The sequence below is a fragment of the Sinocyclocheilus grahami genome, unplaced genomic scaffold, assembly GCF_001515645.1.
Source record: "Sinocyclocheilus grahami isolate Dianchi unplaced genomic scaffold, SAMN03320097.WGS_v1.1 scaffold359.1, whole genome shotgun sequence".
Taxonomy (NCBI): Eukaryota; Metazoa; Chordata; class Actinopteri; order Cypriniformes; family Cyprinidae; genus Sinocyclocheilus; species Sinocyclocheilus grahami.
The window spans coordinates 412,503-415,165 of record NW_015505538.1 but is presented as its reverse complement, the minus strand read 5'-3'; the positions used below and the strand labels follow the sequence as shown (position 1 = coordinate 415,165).

The 2,663-nt window shown below is 36.8% G+C and overlaps 1 protein-coding gene across 1 annotated transcript in view; it reads left to right on the top strand.

Moving 5' to 3' along the window:
• LOC107548974 (myosin-IIIb) overlaps nucleotides 1-2,663 on the top strand; it is a 70,996-nt gene that overhangs the window by 4,991 nt on the left and 63,342 nt on the right. The window contains 4 exon segments of the mRNA XM_071582274.1: nucleotides 138-161; nucleotides 163-265; nucleotides 435-500; nucleotides 584-714. Of these exon segments, the coding sequence (XP_071438375.1) occupies nucleotides 138-161; nucleotides 163-265; nucleotides 435-500; nucleotides 584-714 (324 nt within the window).

The window sequence follows — 2,663 nt, the reverse complement described above, 5'->3', positions numbered from 1 at the left end:
GAGAGAGAGAGAGAGAGAGAGTGTGAGAAAGAGAGAGTGTGAGAGAAAGAGAGAGAGAGAGACAGCCAGTGGATAGAAACATAGAAGCACGAGCTGTTGTTTCGTGATGCGAGACTGTAAGATCGGACCGTTTGAAGCTCACGAACAACATTAGAGACGGAGGATGGAGGAAAAGCTGCCTGAAGATCTGGCGAATCTCTCCCAGCTGGACGAGCAAAGTTTGCTGGAGGTTTTGACTGGACGCTTCACACGCAACCTCATCTATGTGAGTAAAGTACCACGGCTAAAAATACTCAGAAATACCACACATCACTGTGTGAGGTCTGAAGTAAAGCAGCTGAGATGATCAAATCAACAGCTCTTGTTCTGTGGGACAGATGTTATACTCTGACTGTATGTAAATCACTGAGAGATGAGTTTTTATATGTTTACAGACCTATATAGGGGACATCTTGGTGGCTATTAACCCATTTAAATATCTTTCAATTTATGAAAAAGAGGTAAGTGTTTCTTTAGCTATACAAAGAAGATTTGTGTCCAGAAAGCATGTTTAAATCAGTAATTAAACTGTTATCCTGTGCAGGTATCCGAGCAGTACAAGTGCCATGAGAAGAAGTCTTTGCCCCCTCATATATTTGCTGTGGCGGACCGGGCGTATCAGTCCATGCTGGGACGTCTAGCCACGGGACCCAAGAACCAGTGTATCGTGATCAGGTTTGTGTTACGAGCAGATAATGCTCCAGAACCAGTGGTTTCTCCAGGAGAGCATGTCTGAGGGGTTTCTAGCCTCTAGATGGTCATGTGGTGGCGTGTGTCAGACTCAGTACAGAATGACATTTCTTGCCCAGTCACCTTTGTGTTTTTCAGTGAGACATGTATAGACATTTTTTGACATTTCAGATAAGAGTCCCGGTGTCTGTTTCATTTAAAAACACAAGCAGAAGTTTATTAACATACTGTTGTTTCCACCACAGAATTTGAAAAATTCATAAATAAAAATAATTGTGTTTTTTAAAATAACATGATTTTTTTTTGCAATTGTGAGGTCATATCTCACAATTTTGACTTTTCTTCTCAGAATTGCGAGCTTATATCGCGCAATTGTGAGTTTTGTGTTTCAATTGTGAGAAAAGGATATCAGAATTGTGTTACAATATTATTATAATGATGTAAAATATATAATGATTAATGTAATTATTTTGTATTTACTTTTTTTATATATATATATATTTTTTTTTTATATATATATTTCTATATTTAGAATTGTGCCGCTTTTCTCACAATTCTGAATTCTTCTTTTTTTTCTGTCATGGAATAAAAAATAAATAGGTAAATGTGACATTTGATCTCATAGTTCCGAGTTTGTAAGTCTCACAATTACGACTTTTCTTTGCAGAATTATGTGTTAATTCTGAGTTTATATCTCGCAATTGAGTTTTCTCAGAATTTAAAGTTAATTCTGAGTTTTATGTCTCAGTTCTGAGTTTATATCTTGAAATTCTGAGTTTTTTTTTTCAGAATTGTGAGGAAATGTCAGAATTGTGAGAAATAAACTCAAAATTGCAAGAAAAAAGTCACATTTTAATTTTGTTATCCCTTGGGTTTTTTAATATCTAATCTGAAAACAAATGTGAGATTCCTTGAGTTTTCAGGCACAGACCTTTAGCCTTTTATATACTCATTGGTTTAAGTATATATCTGTTATAACTTTCAAACTGTCAGGCGAGCGTTCTGAGTTTGTATTGACAAACTTTTCTTGAGTTTCGTGTTGTATCAGATGAACTGTGAAAGTTTCAGATAGATTTCAGCTCCTGGATTCCTCCATAACTTAACAGCATGGCTGATAGCTTGTAACCGCCCACAGTGCAGTTACTGTGGTTTTTCTAATTGTAGTACCTTTTCCATGCTCTAGGGGGTTCTCTAGAGTACTGAAGTTCTGGGATAAAAGTCAGGGAAAGCAGAGTAAACGTATGTTTGGTTGGAGAGAAGCATGGCTTCCTCTTGTGCTAACCTCATGTGTAGAGTCCGGGTTGGGAAACCATTGTTTTAAGCTCAACCAAGTAAGTGGTTTGTTGTTCATTTTGTGTGGCGAACATTGCATTTATCTTGTAATTGGTGGTTTGTTTGTCTTATTTGGGTTATTTAAATGTGACCGTGTTTGGTGCTAATGTTAGTTTGTATGTTTTCATATAGAAGGACTTTTTTCTTACCTTCATCTACAACATTGATGATCCTAAATACCTATTTATGAGACCTTCTACAATGCTTATGCTACTCCGCTTATCATTTGGGATTTGGGGTGACCCATGCCAACAGTAACGGTGATTTGACTGGTTCCACTGCTTGATGATGATGGAGTGTTATCAGGATAAAGTCATTACAACGCACCCTAATGTAGCGCCTGGAGATCTTCAAACAAAGCTAATTGGAGCTCACTCTAGAAAGGAATCTTATGGGATGTTTGCTCCTCACTAATTTTACAACTCATCGCCATCATCTTCACTAAGGGACAGAGACTTTCTAGGATAAAGCACTATTTAATGGACAATGAACAGATAAGCTCTTTTCTTTAGTAATTCTTTACTCATTTTGAAAGCAAAGGAGAACATTCATGAATCAGACTTTTTGCTTACGTGTTGTTTGTGTCTTTATGAGGTTTTTTT